Here is a 19,404-nt window from a genome sequence, read left to right as displayed (position 1 = left end):
AAGAGTAGCAACAGCTTGAATTTTCCTTTCTTTGTTAACTGTTTCACATCTTGACTTAACAGTCTCAACCAGTTTGACAATAATTAAATAACAATTGAACAGTTTTACAGTTTCTCTTTCTTTCCCTCTTTTCCCACACTCCCCACTTTTTGTTGTTCAGTGAGAGAACTGAGCTCGAGCTTGTTGCCAGGATTTTAAATCTGGGCTGGAATGGTGTCAGGGCCACTCACATACACATGTGCAGGTGCTCAGTGGTGAGCCTGGAATGATATTTTGTTTTTATTATGTTCATGGTGGAGAAAGCTGTTTCGCAGCTGCATGTGGAGCCTCTCGCACACTCGTCTCTTCCTATGTGTTTCTCTCTGTCCTTCGCTCACTCGCCTCTTCCTCTTCGTCTTCTCTCCCTGTCTCCTGCTCACTCGCCTCTCTGTCTTCTCTTCCTGTATTGCTTTCTTTCTTTTTCTGTATTTCTATCCTTCTATATTTCTATCTTTCTATTTTTCTATCATCTTTCTGCTTGTCACTCACCTCTCACCTCTCTCATCTGACTGTATACACAGATTTGCAATGTTAATTGCCTGGAATGCAAAGATTTGATTGGCTGGGTGGCATCATGTGGAATGGCTTAACTGACATGCAATTGGTCTGTGCGTTTCTTGATCAGCTAAACCAGTGCCAAAAAGACTAGAAAAGTTGCGCCGGTTTAAATAGAAGCGTCCCGTCAAAATTTAAAATCCCTTAATAATTTACTGGTTATAGGTCCAGGTCCGTGTGGGACAGCATCTGGGTCTAGTGACTAAGGTACTATACAGTCAAACAATCAATAAGCAGTAATTGATATTTATATATTTTCAGTTTGACAGTCAAGGATGCATCTCGTTTTTGTGCAGACTAAGACTGAACTCAACATATGGATCCCAGCCAAAAGACACTTTTGAATATAATCAATCAATCAATCAATCAATCAGTTTTATTTTTAAAGCCCAATATCACAAATAAGAATTTGCCTCAGAGGGCTTTACAGCATATGACATCCCATCACAGCAGATAAGGAAAAACTCCCCCCAAAAAAACCTTTAACGGGGGAAAAAATGGTAGAAACCTCAGGAAGAGCAACTGAGGAGGAGGGATCCTTCTTCCAGGACAGACAGACATGCAATAGATGTCATACAGAACAGATCGACATGATAAATGAACAGTAATCCATATACAAAATGATACATCAAGAGAGACAGAGAGAGATGGAGGACAGACAGTAATTAGAGTAGCTTACAACATCATTAATTCAAGTAATATTATTAATAATTTATAATTTATTTATTATTAATAATAATTCCAGCTGTTGTGGTACAATATGTTTTTGGTATATATTAATATATGATAATATATGTATGTGACAAAAATCATATGTGCATCATAATAGTAGCTAGTCATACAAAAATAATGGATGTTCTGGTGTTAGAGTTTTCTGTCTAAAGTCCCTGAACGCAAACACACATAGACACACACACACACACACGCACGCATGCACACACGCACACACGCACACACACTATGAGGGGTGAAATGTATCAGCGAACATGCACACACTGCATTCACTGCGTACTTGATACGTGTACATTACATGTGCAACCATCACTGTATACTTGCTTCGCGTGGCGTGTGCAATGCCTGCACACGCCTAGACGTGTGGTTATTAGACACGTAGACACGTCATGTGATCGCAGGGATCAAAAGTGTCAGCTCAAAGCATCAACGCGTCGTGTTACGGACGTGTGACACGTATATATATAGACTCTATATGTACGTATATATATATATATATATATATATATATATATATATATATATATATATATTACACTGTATTCTGATTGGTCAGTCGGCATTCAGAGGTCTGATATTACTGTGTAATGACCGTTGCTATGTAGCCCAGCATTGCTAGGGATGCTAGCGACGCTGCCCTGACAAGGAGATTCAGCCGTTGCCGGCAGTTTTTTTTCATGTGGCATATCATACGAAAATTATTATAAATTTCAATAGAATAAACTTGCCTGATTAACTGAAAACAATTATACAATAACGAAAAAAATAATAGCCTATCGAAAATATAAGTCAAGTCAAGTAAATAAGTCTGTGGATATTCTCATTTATCCAGGTCAATTCCATTCTGGCAACAATTAAATTGTAGGCAACTGGACTTTGATTTTGTCTAGAAAAAATCAATTCTAGACATTCTAGACAAAATCAAAGTCCAGTTGCCTACGATTTAATTGTTGCCGGAAAGTCAAGTAAATTGATCATCTGAAAAAAGCCCATTTTACTGCGCTGAGACTCACAGCGAGCAACTGACACTGAAGTGTCCCAAAATGCGTGTGACAGATCATCTGTTATAATACTTGCAGCTTTATATCAAAGAAAAAAATGTCTCATGAAATTGTTATATTTTTAATGTAAACTGTAAATGTATGTCTATTTAATGTTTAGAGTGATTCCAACATATGGTAGTCTGAGTAGACTGTTAGCATTGTGACTGAAAATATTTCCCCATAATTTACATGGAGTATTAGATTTTTAAAAGGTATCAAACTAGGGTTTCACCCTCCTGGTCACAGGCTGAGGTGGATTAAAATGAGGTGTGTTAATTCAGCACCATGGACAGCTCCACATATTTATTATTAAACAGCGACCTGCTCCACCTCAATCTGTGATATCCACGGATTGGGTCATTCAGTTTTAATTATTAATTAATAGCGTAATAGGGTACGGGCGGATTAAAACCAGCGGACCTCTGTGTTATACTTGCCCAAACTATAGGCTTTATTGTGTGTAGAACCACTTTCTATAGGCGGCAGCTGGCTTAACTCGTCAATAATGTTCGAGAAATATGTTTGAAGTCCACAAAAAGTAATTTATTACAAAAAAGGTCAACAAAACAGGTTAATTTTCTGTCAAATATTTTTTAAAGATGTGCACTCCACAGACAGAAAGCACCGCACGGAGCGAGGTTTTTGAGCGCACTCGGCTTTCAGTTATAACTTACAGGACTGCAAATATAACAAAAACACTTAAGATGTCATACTTTAAAACAAACTCTCAACTGGCCGGCTTATGGCGCTGGTCTGACCCGGCCGTATGCAGTGGAGGTTCCAGCGCTGGAACACCAAGCGGCTCACAGCGTGACAGACGCCCGCACACACAAAGCTGGAAAGCGGGAGGACACTCCTAATTCCAATTTCAGTCCTTAACTAACCTCCACCCTACCCCCAGAACTTCTCCACCTATGCTGGCTGTCTTCGCCCCCCCTCCCGACCGTGAATGCAATAAAGGTGGCTTCGTCGGGCACTTTACAGCAGCTCCGCTTCCCAGAACCAAACTGTTGCTCGCTCGGATCTCCTTTCTCAGTTCGTGCCCTGCAATCAAGTCCAGCTGTGTATGAACAGTCCAGAGTCTCTGTCAGATCCACAGGTGAACGCATTGTCTTTGATTACTTGTCACCATGGCAACCGGTCCGCTCAACCCCAGTTCATTAGCCAGCAATATGAATAAATATTGGACGGTGATTAGAAATTCCTCCAACATGGTGCAGGGAAACTATTTTTCGGATCGACCCAGGAGCAGTAGCATCGCTATACTAACTAGCTTGCTATGCTAATCAGACATGCGTGCGTAGACACGTCCTGTGATCACAGGGATCAAAAGTGTCAATTCTTGAAGCAACAACGCGTCGTGTTACGGACGTGTGACACGTAGCATCGCTATGCTAACTAGCTTACTATGCTAATCAGACGTGCTTGCGTAGACATGTCATGTAATCACAGGGGTCAAAAGTGTCAACTCTTGAAGCAACAACGCGTCGTGTTAAGGACGTGTGATACGTAGCATCGCTATGCTAACTAGCTTGCTATGCTAATCAGACGTGCGTGCGTAGACACGTCATGTAATCACAGGGATCAAAAGTGTCAACTCTTGAAGCAACAACGCGTCGTGTTACGGATGTGTGACACGTATATACTATATAGGCTATATAGACCATTTAAAACTGGACAACATAAACATTCTAAATGGGTCTCTTTGTATTTCCTGTTTGCATGTATGTTAATGCAGAAGCTGACAGGAAGTAAACAGGGACCAAAGTTGTTGCCCTAGCAACAGAATAGCAATGAAACAGTCCATATATACTGTACACATACAGTATATATATGTATGTATGTATACCTACTGTATACATATATATATATATATATATACACAGTACAGGCCAAAAGTTTGGACACACCTTCTCATTCAATGCGTTTTCTTTATTTTCATGACTATTTACATTGTAGATTCTCACTGAAGGCATCAAAACTATGAATGAACACATGTGGAGTTATGTACTTAACAAAAAAAGGTGAAATAACTGAAAACATGTTTTATATTCTAGTTTCTTCAAAATAGCCACCCTTTGCTCTGATTACTGCTTTGCACACTCTTGGCATTCTCTCCATGAGCTTCAAGAGGTAGTCACCTGAAATGGTTTCCACTTCACAGGTGTGCCTTATCAGGGTTAATTAGTGGAATTTCTTGCTTTATCAATGGGGTTGGGACCATCAGTTGTGTTGTGCAGAAGTCAGGTTAATACACAGCCGACAGCCCTATTGGACAACTGTTAAAATTCATATTATGGCAAGAACCAATCAGCTAACTAAAGAAAAACGAGTGGCCATCATTACTTTAAGAAATGAAGGTCAGTCAGTCCGGAAAATTGCAAAAACTTTAAATGTGTCCCCAAGTGGAGTCGCAAAAACCATCAAGCGCTACAACGAAACTGGCACACATGAGGACCGACTCAGGAAAGGAAGACCAAGAGTCACCTCTGCTTCTGAGGATAAGTTCATCCGAGTCACCAGCCTCAGAAATCGCAAGTTAACAGCAGCTCAGATCAGAGACCAGATGAATGCCACACAGAGTTCTAGCAGCAGACCCATCTCTAGAACAACTGTTAAGAGGAGACTGTGCGAATCAGGCCTTCATGGTCAAATAGCTGCTAGGAAACCACTGCTAAGGAGAGGCAACAAGCAGAAGAGATTTGTTTGGGCCAAGAAACACAAGGAATGGACATTAGACCAGTGGAAATCTGTGCTTTGGTCTGATGAGTCCAAATTTGAGATCTTTGGTTCCAACCGCCGTGTCTTTGTGAGACGCAGAAAAGGTGAACGGATGGATTCCACATGCCTGGTTCCCACTGTGAAGCATGGAGGAGGAGGTGTGATGGTGTGGGGGTGTTTTGCTGGTGACACTGTTGGGGATTTATTCAAAAATGAAGGCACACTGAACCAGCATGGCTACCACAGCATCCTGCAGCGACATGCCATCCCATCCGGTTTGCGTTTAGTTGGACGATCATTTATTTTTCAACAGGACAATGACCCCAAACACACCTCCAGGCTGTGTAAGGGCTATTTGACCAAGAAGGAGAGTGATGGAGTGCTGCGGCAGATGACCTGGCCTCCACAGTCACCGGACCTGAACCCAATCGAGATGGTTTGGGGTGAGCTGGACCGCAGAGTGAAGGCAAAGGGGCCAACAAGTGCTAAACACCTCTGGGAACTCCTTCAAGACTGTTGGAAAACCATTTCAGGTGACTGCCTCTTGAAGCTCATGGAGAGAATGCCAAGAGTGTGCAAAGCAGTAATCAGAGCAAAGGGTGGCTATTTTGAAGAAACTAGAATATAAAACATGTTTTCAGTTATTTCACCTTTTTTTGTTAAGTACATAACTCCACATGTGTTCATTCATAGTTTTGATGCCTTCAGTGAGAATCCACAATGTAAATAGTCATGAAAATAAAGAAAACGCATTGAATGAGAAGGTGTGTCCAAATTTTTGGCCTGTACTGTATAGATAGATAGATAGATAGATAGATAGATAGATCCCTATTACATATATATATATATATATATAGATATATATGTATATATAGCCACTATTTTTAACACTTCCACAAGAGATCATTTGTTAGCCTATAATAATAATAGGATACTTGCAGCTTTATATCAAGGGGAACAAACTGTGTCTCATGAAATTGTTATATTATTTATTATACCTACTTATTTCCACAGCAGTTGGGGTGCTGTGTGTTGTTGCCTGTTCCTGCCACAAGGTGGAGTCTGGGGTTTGTGAATCAGTGCCATAATACCAGACTGTATAGAGATTTCTTTTTTATTTTGAATAAAAATGAAATCTCACGTTTCCAGAGGATGGTTTCACTTCAGATTGATAGTAGACCACCTCAGAATGTCACACACCAAAATTTGATTCTGATGTAGAATAAGAAAAAAATAAGAGCCTTCTTAAAAAGTCAAATATGAGAAAACACCTCATATTTGACTTTTCTTATTTTAAAAAAGCTATTTTCTAGAAAATGCACTTGCATTAATTCCACTGCCACTGTAGCTGCTCAATAATGAAGCCCGCTCTTCTGCAGCTTCTCTTTCATCTTCAGTTCCTCCAGACATTTCCCCACTACTTTCTGTTTAACATAGCCTATCTCACCAGAAAATGGTGGCAGCCGGGATATCTTTAAATTATTGTGTAACTGTTTTTTTCTCTCCAATTTTATTTTAATTCGTGAACATGAATGTAAATAAAAAAAAACCAAATATACAAAGTCGTGAGTACATTCAAGTTATAGAGAGGATTTTAAGGCTTCATAAACATTCAAAGTCCTGATGGCTTTCATATTGGTCAGTTCATATTTTAACTGGTGTATATTGGGTTTCCTTTCCGTCCACTTGCTTTTGTGGATATGAAACTTTCCATCTAAAATACGATGGTTTAAAAATACAGATGTCTTCTGTCCATATTGTTTTTCTCCAAATAAAAAGTAATGTCCTTTTTTTTCTTTTTTCTTTTTTTTTTAGCAAATTAATCTTAACCCCACAGAAAGAATCAAATTGTCAACATCAATCCAAAATAATTGAACATAAATACATTCGTAAAATAAATGAACAGTAGTTTCTGTGTCAGTTTGCAGAATACACAGGATTCAGACAGAAGGTCTGTACATTTTAAGAGTTTCTTTTGTTGGATAAATTAAATGTATATCTTTAAAATAAAAATCACCACCTTTATTATTGACTATATATTTTTTGTAGTAAGTCAAACCACTTTCCAGTTAATGTAACTGTATAACTGAGGTTGTCTGGAATATGTCAATATCAATGTGCTGTTGATTAAAAGCCGAATCTCTCAAAAATACTTTGGTTGATCTGCTGTTTATTTATGATATGCAGTAGGTCACAAAGTGATATGAACTTTTTGATTTATACAACGGAGAGAAGGAACAATATAACCCTGTCTGCACGGACGAATGGGCCACATGATGGGGTCAAACGCATCATGTGCATAATTAACCACAAAACAAGCAAATACTTCATCTTAATGACATATAACACCCATTATGCTTCAGCTGAATCTTCTAAGCAAATTCGTACTCGTACTCGTACTCGTACTCGTTGTCCTCCGTTTATCCGGGTCCGGGTCGCGGGGGCAGCAGCCTCAGCAAAGAAGCCCAGACAGTCCTCTCCCCCGCCACTTCTGTCAGCTCTTCCGCGGGAACCCCGAGGCGTTCCCAGGCCAGCCGAGTGATGTAGTCCCTCCAGCGTGTTCTGGGGCGGCCCCGAGGTCTCCTCCCGGTTGGACATGCCCGAAACACCTCCCAAGGGAGGCGTCCGGAAGGCATCCTTACCAGATGCCCGAACCACCTCAGCTGGCTCCTCTCGATGTGGAGGAGCAGCGGCTCTACTCCGAGTCCCTCCCGGATGTCTGAGCTCCTCACCCTATCCCTAAGGCTGAGCCCAGCCACCCTGCGGAGGAGACTCATTTCGGCTGCTTGTACTCACGATCTCATTCTTTCGGTCACTACACAGAGCTCGTGACCATAGGTGAGGTTTGGAACGTAGATCGACCGGTAAATTGAGAGCTTCGCTTTCTGGCTAAGCTCCCTCTTCACCACAACGGACCGGTTAAGCGCCTGCATCACTGCTGACGCCGCAGCGTCTAAGCAAATTGACATGTTGAATTGAAATTAGTTTATCACGTTAAATGTCCGCAATTGTATGAAATTGCTCCAATGCGTTAACTAATCTTTGCATTTGCATTTCAGCACCACGGACAGCGCGCGTACAAAGACTTGACAAGCGTCTCCTTTAAATGTGTTTGCTGCTAGAGAAATTATACATAATAAATGAAGACAGTGACATTTTCAATAAAAAATGAGTTGAACGTTCATTTCAAGCTTTTGTATTACAACGAATTTCAGAATTGTGCCAGTGACAGAGAGCAGGCGGCAGTGTTTGATGCAGGAAACTCGATATGGACTTGAAAATCAATTTCGGAGTGGGGATTTCGGAATGGAGGGCTGTCCCCTGTTGGAACATTGTGCACGCACAGCCCTTCACCACCTGGATCCTAAAATAAACACCTGTTTTATTACATAATCATGCTTCCGTGTTGCGCCATTCAAATAACAAGAATTGCGGTTTAATACTCTTAATTATAACAGCCAGCTTATTGAAAAATGTCGGGTTTAAATCGGGCTCGGGCCCATAATTACAGTTAATTGGACAGCCAGGCCGGGCCGGTCCCGGACATAACGTGTCTGAAAAGCTGTTTCCATAAACAGTCAAATTCGCAAAAGGGCAAAATGCGAAAAAAATGTAAACATACAGATGGAGGTTTGCAGCATTTAGGATCCAATTCAGTAATAGGCTATATATTCACAATTAGGCTGTTGTAGCCTATATATTATCTTAGTTAAATATTTTTAAACCACAGCCAGACATCGAGGGTGGTCAGTAGCTCTGATTTGTAAGGATAAAATAAAGATTAAAAAAAATCACACGTGTATATACATGCGTATGTCTGTAGCGACTTGATTCATTTATTCATTCCACTTCTTGTGAAGCACACACACACGCCTGCCTGCACGTGTAAACTTTGGAGACAAACAGTTTGCCAAAATAGGCTAATGTGACGCGTTCAGGTGTTAATGATGTGTACATGCACTATGTGTGTGCGGGATTCACTCGCACATGCAGGTGTAGTGTATGTGTAGCGTTTGTAACGCGCTGTGCACGCGTACTGATAAGATGTGTGAGCGCGTCATGTGAGTGGAGCGCACAACGCCTGCGCGTCATGTAGCGGGCGTGTGTGTAACACTCGTGTCTCCATAGTAACCTTATGTAAAATGTAGGCGTGCGCTCAAGCGGTTTTGACCCCTCATACACACACACACACACACACACACACACACACACACACACCTGAGGAAGCAGATGAGCTCTGTTTCTGTTCAATGTTCATAAATGATACCAACTGATGTTTTCTTCCCACCTAACATTGAATGTTGCTTATAATAAATGATTGATATTCAAGGTAAATATTCAGATGCCTTGGCGTCTCATAGGATGTAGCCATCATGTCATATCTGAGGTCACACAGCAGACTGTGTCACTGAATGCATAGTCATAACTGACTTCATGTTGATCCTTACAGATAACCATCTGCTGGCAGCTAAAGTGTCAGTGACGATCAACATCCTGGATGTCAATGAGTTCCCTCCTGAGCTGGCGCTTCCTTCAGATACCTTTGTGTGTGAGAACGCCAGAGTGGGACAGGTAAACTCTACTCCATCTGCCTCAAATGATTGCTGATTGTTGTGGAGAAAAGGAGCAACACTAAAAACGAATTTCCTCATGTTATAGTCGTTATAGTCATACTTTTCTATGATCAATTTTAATTTTTAATTTTTTAAATATTTCTATTCTGATAAAGACTTCATATAATTGAATTACATATTAAACAATACATTCTCACTCCAATCTTGTCACATGTCGACGTTTGGTGATGGACTTTCAATGTCGACATATGATGTGCAAGGTACCCTGGGTGCGTTGGTTGACGTTCTGGGACTCAGTGACTCGTTGAAGCACTACCTTTTATCGAATGGGCTTCCTGATTCAGTGAGCTGAACAGATTATCTCTCTGTTGGCTTCCTGACCAGGTGATCCAGACAGTCAGTGCTGCGGACAAAGACCTTCCTCCTGTCGGCCAGAGGTTCTTCTTTAAGTCCCCTAAAGAGCTCCGCAACAGAAACTTCACTGTTAGAGATTTTGGAAGTAAGTAAGAGGGGGGATAAAAGAGAAGAAGAAGATGGTTACAAACTCTTTTAATGTATTATGACTACCTTAGTATCCAGCTACAACAGCAGCTGTTTTCAAAGAAAAGGCTCTAATAAGCTACTGCACACTACCTGCTCAACAGCTAACAGCAGACAGACACAGATTAAGACTAGCTGCTGAACATCATATGTGTATAATAATAGCAGAAATATGACTAATCGTAAAAGCAGTCGTAGTGGCTCAGGGAGAAAACCAAGTTAGTGACAAGCATTAATGGGATATGAATGTTTGCCAGTGGGAAGAGAAAGAAGGAGACAGGAGCTCAGTGAATCATGAGAAGTTTGTTTGCAGTGTTGTTTAAGTTACTCTCAAAATGTAATATATTACATACTATCAGTTACCTTCACTTGAATGTAATAAGTCACTTTACAATATTACTCTCTGTGTAGAGTACTAGGTTACTTTTTAAACTACGTTTGCATTACTTTCCTCAGAAGAACTAATGTCGATTTTAAATGGATGAGGGTCATGTTGTTTCAGGGCAGGTAATCAGAGCACAGAAGCTTCAGTTTAATACAGTCAATTTCATTTCCAGTGCTGTGCAGGTCTGACCCATTCATGCATTCACATACAATAGCCCCTTTTCCACCGCAGGAACTTTTTTCATTTAACCGGGATATTGAAAAGCCTCGGCGTGTTTCCACCAAAATTACCCAGGGAAAAAACTCCCTCAAACCCAAACTTTCCCTGAAGGGGGTAGGACTTTTCAGATTACCCGTTCCTGTTACCCGTTCTACACTTCTGGCACGGGCAGCCACTGCAAATTTCATTTCTACAAGCTCCACTTCATTTGTGTTTTGATTAAGGATGGGTACCGCTCCACGCTCAGTATTTGGTCCGGATGGGGACTTGAACAGGCACCCCTTCGGTTCCCAACCCAAGTCCCTATGGACTGAGCTACTTTTTGCTAAAACTGGTTAAAGGAAAAAATGGGTTTCTAGAGTCCTTACAATAGAAAATCTCTCCCTCCTCTCTCTCACAAAAGACCATTATTGTTGTACTAAACCTACTAGTACAAAGTAGTCTGCCATAGAAAAACTATCACCTCACTGTATAGGATTATGTACAGCTACCCAGTTGCTCACTTAGTAGAGTGGGTGCCCCATGTACAAAGGCTATACCCATGCTGCAGCGGCTGCAGGCTAAATTCCAAAGCTACGCTGTCCAATAAAGGCAAAAAGCCAAAATTAATTAATTAATTAGATAATAAAAAAATATTTTGCTGCATTTTGCTAAGGGTCAGGGATTAATAACACATTATCAGATCTATATCCAATAGTTGCATTGTTGCATTGGTTCATAATTCTTTCCAGTCCCTTATCAAAATAATTTTGGTATTAGAGATTTTATTGCTGAAACAAAAAGAAAACACTTGCTGCTATTTAACATTTTATCTTATACCCATTGTTCTCCCTGCTAAATAAAGAGTGCTTCTGTCTCTGTTGCCTCTGAATGTTGCTTTGGGGTGTTCGGCTTTTACAAATCCTCCCCTGACGTTTTGAAGGCCCAGTCCTGTTCATGGTTTTAAATCAAGCTAACCTGTCAGCACACTGGGTCCACCATTTTCCTAAGAGGAAAAGGAACACTGCTATCTTTCGTGCCTGGGTGCGTTTTATGCAGGTGAAGAGACGGGACTTGGGCATCTGTTATGAAAAACGCGGTCGTATGTGGCGCTCATTTTAGACTGGAGGATTATTATCCCAGCGATATGATGGAGTTCATTATGGGATGCTGATGCCAGGAGCGGGTGAGACTCAGTGCTGGCGCAGTTTCTTCAGTGCACACATCGGCTTTATCAAGTCCACCATCAGCAGCAGCTTAATGGTCATAGATCTGTCAGAGATTCAGCTCGATGAAAATGTGAGCTGTGCACTGTAAGTATTGTTTTTTAATGTTTGCTAACTTCCAAATTAGTCGAAATAATGATTTTAAATAATGAGACACAACGTGTGATACGTGTTGATTGTTGTAAGGCAACCTAGCTAGCTTGTAAACCCAACATTACTCTTAAATCTACAATTAGCTGCACATGCCACATAGCCATTTACATTATGTAGGAGGGCAAAATATTAGAAAAACCTCTTAGTATAATGCAGGCTGGTACAACTCCAACACTAACTATGACCTCCATAATTAACATACAATTGAACTAACACAGCTTAGACCGAATGTCAACAAACACTGAACATTTTAAGCTTCATAAATGCAGATTTTGTGACAGAGGTGTTGTATTAGATGGCATCAGATTGTACAGGTGTACCTATTAGAGTGGCCACTGAATGTATGATGTTGCACAATTATATAAGGTAGACCTCTTTTTTTATCCTAGCTCTCCAGGTTCAGCCCAAGATGGTCAGTGTGGGGACTCAGACAGAAAAGTTTGAGAAATGAACATCAACTCCACTGGCCAGTCCTGTACACAAGCGATGATGAATCCTCCTCTGTTTTCATGGACAAAGCTGGTGATATCTCATGGATCGCAGAGGAGGAAATGAGTGAGTCATCTGACGAGGAACTGTCAAAAGAGCCACCTCAAGAATCTCCCCCTGACCTCAAGTAAGACTTCTTCTTTTAATTTAGATTAGATAGATTATGTGTCACCAAATTGTGTCATAGTCAGAAAAAATAACTTTTTCTTTGTTTAGTGCTGCTGACAAGTTCATTGTGTGCCAAAGCCAGCTGATGTCCTTGTTTAACATTTGCCCTGCCTGTTGTGGAGAAACCCAGGGAAACATAGAGCAGCAGGAGGGAACTTACGTAAAAATAAAGCAAGTAAGAGGATATTTGTGAATTCTGAAAGAGAAAGGAAGTTCATAACCTGTGTGTTAATTTTTATTGATTTTCTTTGTTTTGTTTTGTTTTGTTTTGATCTATTTATATACTTTGTTATATTTATGGTATAGACTGGTAATTTTTTGCCTGTCATATACATCTCTTAGGTCTGTACAACATGTAGGCATGAGCGTTATTGGCAGAACCAGCCAATGCTGCACCGAAACATGCCTGCATGCAACCTCTTATTGAGTGGTGCCATCCACTTCTCGGGTTGCATGGCTACCCAGACCATACGAATGCTGAAGCTGTTTGGGCTTCAGTGCATCAGTGCCAGCCCCTTCTTCCGCCATCAGTGACTATACATAATTCCTACCATTGTGCAGGCCTGGCAGAATGAACAGGCAGGCATCATCAGAGATCTGAATGAGATGGGGGATGGGCTGATCCTCTCTGGTGACCGCAGGTAGTCCACTTCGGCTTGTACCATTGATACAGAAAGCAGGTCAAAACAACATGATATAGTTTAATATATCACTTTTTGTGCTTTGATGTCTGACCACAGATGTAAATTAGCTATATAGCTAACTCTGGCCCAATATTTGTGTTGTGCATGTATGGAGATATTTTTGTGTCTTTTTGTTGCAATCATATAAAACTGTTTTGAGAGCATATTTTTTGAACTGCAATCAAAAATCAAGTTTGTAAGTAAAAACATATGATCATTTTGCTTATAAATCAGTACTCTTTGCTTGCAAGTTAAAACGTTTTATTTGCAAATCAGTCTTCTTTGCTTGCAAGTTAAAAAGTTTTGCTTGCAGATCAGTTGTCTTTGCTTGCGAGTTAAAAACTTTTGCTTGCAGATCAGTCCTCTTTGCTTGCAAGTTAAAGTTTTGCTTTCAAGTTCAACTGCACTTAATGGGCGCGGCCTATGCTGATGGATGAGAGAAGAGTTTCTATTGGTGGGTTTGACGTGGCTCCAGAGCGGGCTACACCCCTGATTCCCTCCCTCCCACTGGAAACACTCGACAGTCGGCATTACTGCTACACCCCGGGGCATCAACGGTACTGACCGTTACGCCGTCAAATAGTTCTGCCCTGGCTAAACAAAAGCAATCTACATGCACCAGTTCAAATAAAACATTCTTGCTGTTATTAGTAATGTAAAAACATACCTGCTCATTGATTTTCGCCACAACTCCCGCATGGAATTCACTGTGAACTACAGAACTCCCATGTTGCTTTGCAACCTGTCATTCCGATCAAGGCTGGCCAATAGAGACGTGTCTTACAGCTTTCAGTTTAGGCCCCACCCACCAGGTTCAACTTTTTACTCGCAAAACTTTTTGACTTGCAAACGGACAAAAATGACTCGCAAACAAAACTTTAGGATTTGCATTTTTTAATCAATAATTTTTTACTTGCAATAAAACATTTTTTGATTGCAATATTGATACTTTTGCTCTCAAATCTTTTTTTGATTGCAAAACCTACTCTGTTTGATTGAATAATAAAGAAACAAATGTAGCTCCATATGCATGGCCCCTGTTAAATAAACTAAACTGTTTTTGACATTGATAGGTCAGACTCTCCTGGCCATTGTGCCAAATACGGCACCTACTCTTTGATTGAGGACAGAATAAACAAGGTTTTGGATCTTCAAGTTGTCCAGGTAAGTTAACGTTATTAGACACACAAATCAGTTGTCTAATAACACAGTAGTGATATGACCAAATGTTTTTTTACAGAGCTCAGAGGTCCCAAGTAGCACCTGGTGTGAAGTAGAAGGTCTGAAGCGCAGCATAGAATTTCTTAAGGAGCAACAGGTGCAAGTGTCAGCCCTCATCACAGACAGAAATTGTCAGGTAAAGACACGCAACAACAGATATGTACACACAAAGTCTTGGCACTGACAATATTTACAGCTAAAACTACATTTTCTTATGATTAATGTGTCCCGCCCTTTAGGTTGCTAAGTGGGTGTGGGAGGAGTTTTGTCCAAAAGCAACAAGCCATTTCTTTGACATTTGGCATTTTGGTAAAAGTATGTATCTTGATAAAGGTAATTTTGTTTCGGTTGGCTGTTGTTTATAATTACATTTTCTTTTTTAACATTGTGTGTTTCTATTCTGAAACAGGTCTAGGGAAAGCTCTGGATGCTGCTGCATCAGTAGCAGTGCAGCAGTAGCTCAGTCCATAGGGACTCCAAAGTCGCCTGCTCAAGTCCCCGTCCAGACCAAATGTGGAGCGTGGACTGGTGGCTGGAGAGGTGCCAGTTCACCTCCTGGGCACTGCCGAGGTGGCCTTGAGCAAGGCACCGAACCCCCCAACTGCTCGGGGCGCCTGACCAAGGCAGCCCCCTCACTCTGACATCTCTCCACTTTGTGCATGTATAGGTACTGTTTGTGCATGTGTGTGTCTTTCAGACCTGTGTGTTAACAGCAAAAGAATGAAAACATTGAATTTTCCCCCAGGGGGATTAATAAAGTATATAAAATATAAAATTATTATATTATTATTATAAAATGATTAAAAAAATTTAAATTAGAGGGAGTGTGAGGACCTGAAGCTGTGGAGGCCAGCTGTTATTAACCACCTCTACTGGACTGCAGGTTCCACTCATGATGGAGATCCAGATGTGATGGAGGCCAAGTGGAAAAGCATGGTCAACCATGTTCAGGACATTCATGAACATGACACTCCTGAGAGGAGAGAAACTCAGTACGACCATAAATGACAGCAAAATGCAGTAGACGGTCACACTAAGCTGAAATGAAATAAGTTCACATAAATTAGGTAAGTAACATAAATAAACAGGCCCTATTGCGTTTTGCTGTCATTATGGTCGAGCTGAGTTTCTCTCCTCTTCTCTGTTTCACCCCGGGCAGAGCTGAGCGCTCCATATGTGCTCCACTGAGCAAAGCAGAGGAGAGACAATGAACCAGGTTGAGTTGACAACAATTACACTCGTTACTTAACTGTAAGTGCAATAAAAGCTTTGTGAGTAAAAAGCAAGTAAGAGTAATTTAATCTACGCAAAATATGGACAGACGACAAGGCAGGGGGCTTTAAAATCACAGTGTTACGATGGTAGAGGCTCAGTGGTCGATGACTGTCAGCCATCAGCGATGGACCACGGCATCGCCCATCAGCCTGATCCTACTTAGTATTTCATATTAAAATTCAACAGCATACATACTGCACTCAAAAATGACAGTAAAATGGAGTCATTGCCACTCAAAATAGTTTGAACAAAAAACATCATAACCTACATGGAGATAGAAATTATTAAAGGGCTATTGTATTTACATTAAATCAGTTTTAGCTTGGTGTATTCAATAAACGAGGAACTAGTAGTTATTAAGTTTTTAATATTCTGTCCTGTCAATGGATAATGGCACTTTTTAGTTGCAGTACTGCTTCAACACACTTCACAAGAAAAATTGGTTTTTACAAATTTTCTATATGTTATTTTTACTTCTGGGTTTATTCACGTGTACAACTTGTGATGGGCACATTTTACTTTTTCTACAGGCTTCTCTTGGCAGTTCTGCATTTCAACAGCAATGGCAGCAGAGAAGTTGCTCGAACCAGTGATGGTGAGGTATGTTATGTGGTTCACTACCTAAGGTTCTGTAAAGGTGGCTGGGTAGTCCATCCTGTCAAGGAGAAGCCATCATACGGTTAGCAGTTTCAGTCAGTCCCTAAATATTATTTATTATGTGAGTCAGTCCGAGTCAACAGTAATGACAATGACTGCGATGTAAACATTTGTTTCCTTTCTCTAGCATATGCATCAGCCCTCATCGAGTCTCTGAGAGTGGGATACTCCAGATCACCACAGGCTCTACGAGAGTATAGTGCTGTCTTGTCTTCCACTACACCTGCCCCGCTTTCCAGATCCTTCCAGAAGATCAACAAGGATGAGGCAGTTGGCCTGTATCTTGCACGGCATTCACGATTAAACACAGGACATTAGTGTAGCACAGGTGTTCTGGTTTGAATGACTCATTCTTTGCTTCGTTTTTCAAGTTTTCTCAGTGTTGCAAGAAAGCATTTTTGACCTTTTTTACTGTTTATTTATGCTTATTATGCTTATTATACTCAAATACACATATCTCATGACTTTCTATATGTGTATTTTGATGTAGATCCAAATGCACATTAAAACATTTTCTATAAATTAAATATCTAATTGAGAAGTGAGACAGCTTTTGTTGGAAGTATGCACTCTGAGTGCTTTCTAGTTTTAAATGGGTCAGTTGACATATTTTTCTTTCAATGATATACATTTGGTACATCCATGTACATATGTGACCAGCCATGGAAAAACCAGGAACAAGTCTCCCGAGAGGCATTTTGAGTTATTTACAGATTCTGAAAGTGTAGTTTTCTAACGATGTCTAACACATGGAAATCTGAAAAGATTTGAAGAAGTTGTGGCCATTTGAATGCAGACACTCCTTGAACTACTTTACTGAGAAATCCAGCCTGAACGATTTTGAATTCACAAGTGCCAGGTAACACAATGCTGCTCATTTGCATCTCATGTAGATAAACCCTACCCCCTACTGGTCTAGCTGTCAGTGACATCTGGTATCTGTTAGCCTGCAGGGCAGAAACTATTGTAGTAGTTTGAACAATGTAGTTAATGTTGATGTAGTTATTTTCCTTAAGCACTTTAGTGGACTGATCAGAATCAGAATGTACTTTATTGAAATGGAAATGCTTTTGTTACAAAAAGCTCCTGAATAAAGTTGATCATTGGGGGTGTACTATTCTGTATACAAACGTGTGTTTTGTGTTCCTCTGTGTGTGCATATGTACGTTTAATCCACAGTAAATGCCCTAAAACTCAAAAATACACGATCGGCCATCCGGTCAAAGTACACACATTAAACAGAATTTTAAACGTAGGTCTTGGGTCAGGGTGGTTTGGATCCCGTAGAAAGTGGGACTTACCGGCGCGGGCCCAAGCACTGGGCCCGTTGAGATGAATGGGTGTCCGCTGTCCACAGCTGCAGTCAGTCCGGTGTCCAGAAAACAGCACAGAAGGTGTAAAAATGGGTTCTGGGGTGTTCACAGGGTCTTTCCCTCTCAGGCGGGCAGTATTGTTGTGGTCGATCCGGTTGTAGAATGGAGAAAAAACTAGTATATTGCTAAAAGTTAGCGAAACGCTAAAGTAGTTTGGTGTGGCTGTGTCGGCACCAGTCACAGGTCAAAGACACGAGATCAGCCATCCACCATCCGGGCCAACGTACAGACTTTAAGACAAATAAAATCTTAAAAGTAGTAGATTAATTAATCAATGAACACCGAGCAGATATTTCCCTCAGAATCTAACGGTTGAGCTAGCTTGCTAATCGTCAACAAACGAGTTGTTGATGTTATAAAAGGTCCAGAAATACTGACGAAGTGTTTAAATCCTCGTAGCAGTTCCTTATGCAGGAGCGGCTGGCTGCATAAGTAGCCATGTGGTTCAGCTGATTGGCCGAAAAAAGAACAAAAGCACGTGAATAGCCAAAGAAAGCCAGTATGCAAATTTACTGTTGTTATCGCCGCACCCCCAACTAGGATCAGAGCATTTCCTCTAAAACAATACAAATTCAAATACAAATGGTTTTAAGGCCACCAATACTATTATTTGAAACATGGAGTGGCTTCTTCATGATTTCAACTTACACATTATGCAGAAAACCGAAAATCACTCATTTTTAAAAAAAAAAAAATCGAATTTTTTTTTTTTCCAACTTGTGCCGGGCCGACTTGTTGCTGGATTTCTCGTGGCGGGCCACATATTTTAAAAAGTTCAAATTTTGGTGTTTTGGTTGTTTCTGTTTCATATTTTTATTGATGTGTATACAAGAATAACAAAGGCACTTACATATATCAGGGCACATTGGTGTCAGCATTCGACATGTTTGTATACACCATTAGATTTAGATTAACATATTTTTAAGAACAAACAATGATTACAAAAAATAGAACCAGATAGACAATACAATGAAAAAAGTATTTAGACATAGTCTGTATAAAATGATTAAATTGGTCCCATAAACATAAGAATAAATAAAAAAAAAAGTGTGTGTGTGTGTGTGTGTGTGTGTGTGTGTGGGGGGGGGGGTTACATCCATAAACGGTTGCCACTTATCGTATCGAATATCTAATTTTCTCTACTTTTAAAAAGGACATAACCTCCTTCATCCGCTGTGTGCTGGAAGGAGCTGTTGTGGATTTCCAGTTAAGAAGGAGGTGGCGTTTAGCAATCACGGAGGTAAAAGCTATTACTTCCAATTCTTTAGTAGAGTATTGGCTATACTCTTCCGGAAGACCAAAAATGCAAATGTGTGGTGAAGTGTCAATAGTTTTTGAGAATACCTTGGACATGGTGCTGAAGTACATTTGC

General features: G+C 40.5%; 1 protein-coding gene and 1 long non-coding RNA gene across 5 annotated transcripts in view; both read left to right on the top strand.

Moving 5' to 3' along the window:
- The window catches only part of LOC117271765 (cadherin-12-like), a 307,819-nt gene that overhangs the window by 230,877 nt on the left and 57,538 nt on the right, over positions 1–19,404 (top strand). For 3 of the 4 annotated variants that reach the window (XM_078172868.1, XM_033650139.2, XM_078172867.1), the window contains 2 exons: positions 9,541–9,662; positions 10,049–10,163. In XM_078172868.1, the coding sequence (XP_078028994.1) occupies positions 9,541–9,662; positions 10,049–10,163 (237 nt within the window). Of the gene's footprint in view, positions 1–9,540; positions 9,663–10,048; positions 10,164–16,532; positions 16,603–16,786; positions 19,048–19,404 lie in introns of those variants that run through there. The other variant, XM_033650141.2, reaches the window with a different exon arrangement.
- LOC144465058 (uncharacterized) lies at positions 14,580–15,044 on the top strand. The gene is made up of 3 exons (XR_013492415.1): positions 14,580–14,670; positions 14,747–14,863; positions 14,967–15,044. It is a non-coding gene; the product is annotated as an uncharacterized LOC144465058 (long non-coding RNA).

The sequence above is a fragment of the Epinephelus lanceolatus genome, chromosome 12 (assembly GCF_041903045.1).
Source record: "Epinephelus lanceolatus isolate andai-2023 chromosome 12, ASM4190304v1, whole genome shotgun sequence".
Taxonomy (NCBI): Eukaryota; Metazoa; Chordata; class Actinopteri; order Perciformes; family Serranidae; genus Epinephelus; species Epinephelus lanceolatus.
The sequence above is the reverse complement of the archived record's forward strand: the minus strand, read 5'-3'. Positions and strand labels throughout refer to the sequence as shown.